The sequence below is a fragment of the Penaeus monodon genome, chromosome 28 (genome assembly GCF_015228065.2).
Source record: "Penaeus monodon isolate SGIC_2016 chromosome 28, NSTDA_Pmon_1, whole genome shotgun sequence".
Taxonomy (NCBI): Eukaryota; Metazoa; Arthropoda; class Malacostraca; order Decapoda; family Penaeidae; genus Penaeus; species Penaeus monodon.
The window spans coordinates 33,828,902-33,829,581 of NC_051413.1; the positions used below are offsets into that span (position 1 = coordinate 33,828,902).

At 61.9% G+C, this 680-nt stretch overlaps 1 protein-coding gene across 1 annotated transcript in view; it reads left to right on the forward strand.

Moving 5' to 3' along the window:
- LOC119591182 (cuticle protein 16.5-like) overlaps positions 1 to 680 on the forward strand; it is a 1,903-nt gene that overhangs the window by 1,081 nt on the left and 142 nt on the right. The window contains exon 2 of the mRNA XM_037939893.1: positions 76 to 676. Coding sequence (XP_037795821.1) covers positions 76 to 676 — 601 coding nt within the window. The remainder of the gene's footprint in view (positions 1 to 75; positions 677 to 680) is intronic.

Sequence of the window (680 nt, forward strand, 5' to 3'; positions counted from 1 at the left end):
AACAAATTGATCTCCCGCAACTATGCAGATCTGTAAAATGCGCTTTCAACTGTCAACTTTTTCACTCTTTGGCAGGTTCTGTTTGGCGTGATTGCCGCGGCCCTCGCTGCCCCTGTTCCCGACGAGAAGGTGGTTGCTGTGCACCATGCTGTGGGTCCTGCAGCGCTGTCCTACGCTGGCCCCGCTTTGCCCCACGCTGTGTCCTATGGTGCCCCTGCTTTGACCCACCCCGTGGCTCCTGCTGCAGTGTCCTACGCTGCTCCTGCTTTGACCCACCCCGTGGCTCCTGCTGCAGTGTCCTACGCTGCTCCTGCTCTGACCCACTCTGTCGCCTACGCTGCCCCCACCCCAGTGGCACTGCCCCCGGCCGAGGTCAAGGTCCCCGTCACCCGCACGCACGTCGAGGTCCCCGTCCACCAGAAGGTCCACTATGGCACTCAGAGCTACGTCGCTGGCGCCACAACTACCATCCACAAGCCATCCCTGGCTGCGCCAGCCATTGCCCCGCCCTCCACACTCCTGGCTAAGGTCACCCACAATGCCCCTGAGCTCACCATCCAGCGCCAGGAAGTGCCCGTCGAGAAGCACACTCCCAACTTCGTTGACACTCCCTACCACGCTGGCACCATCGTCAAGTACACCGAGCCCGAAGTGCGCGAAGTCAAGGTGCCCACCCCATA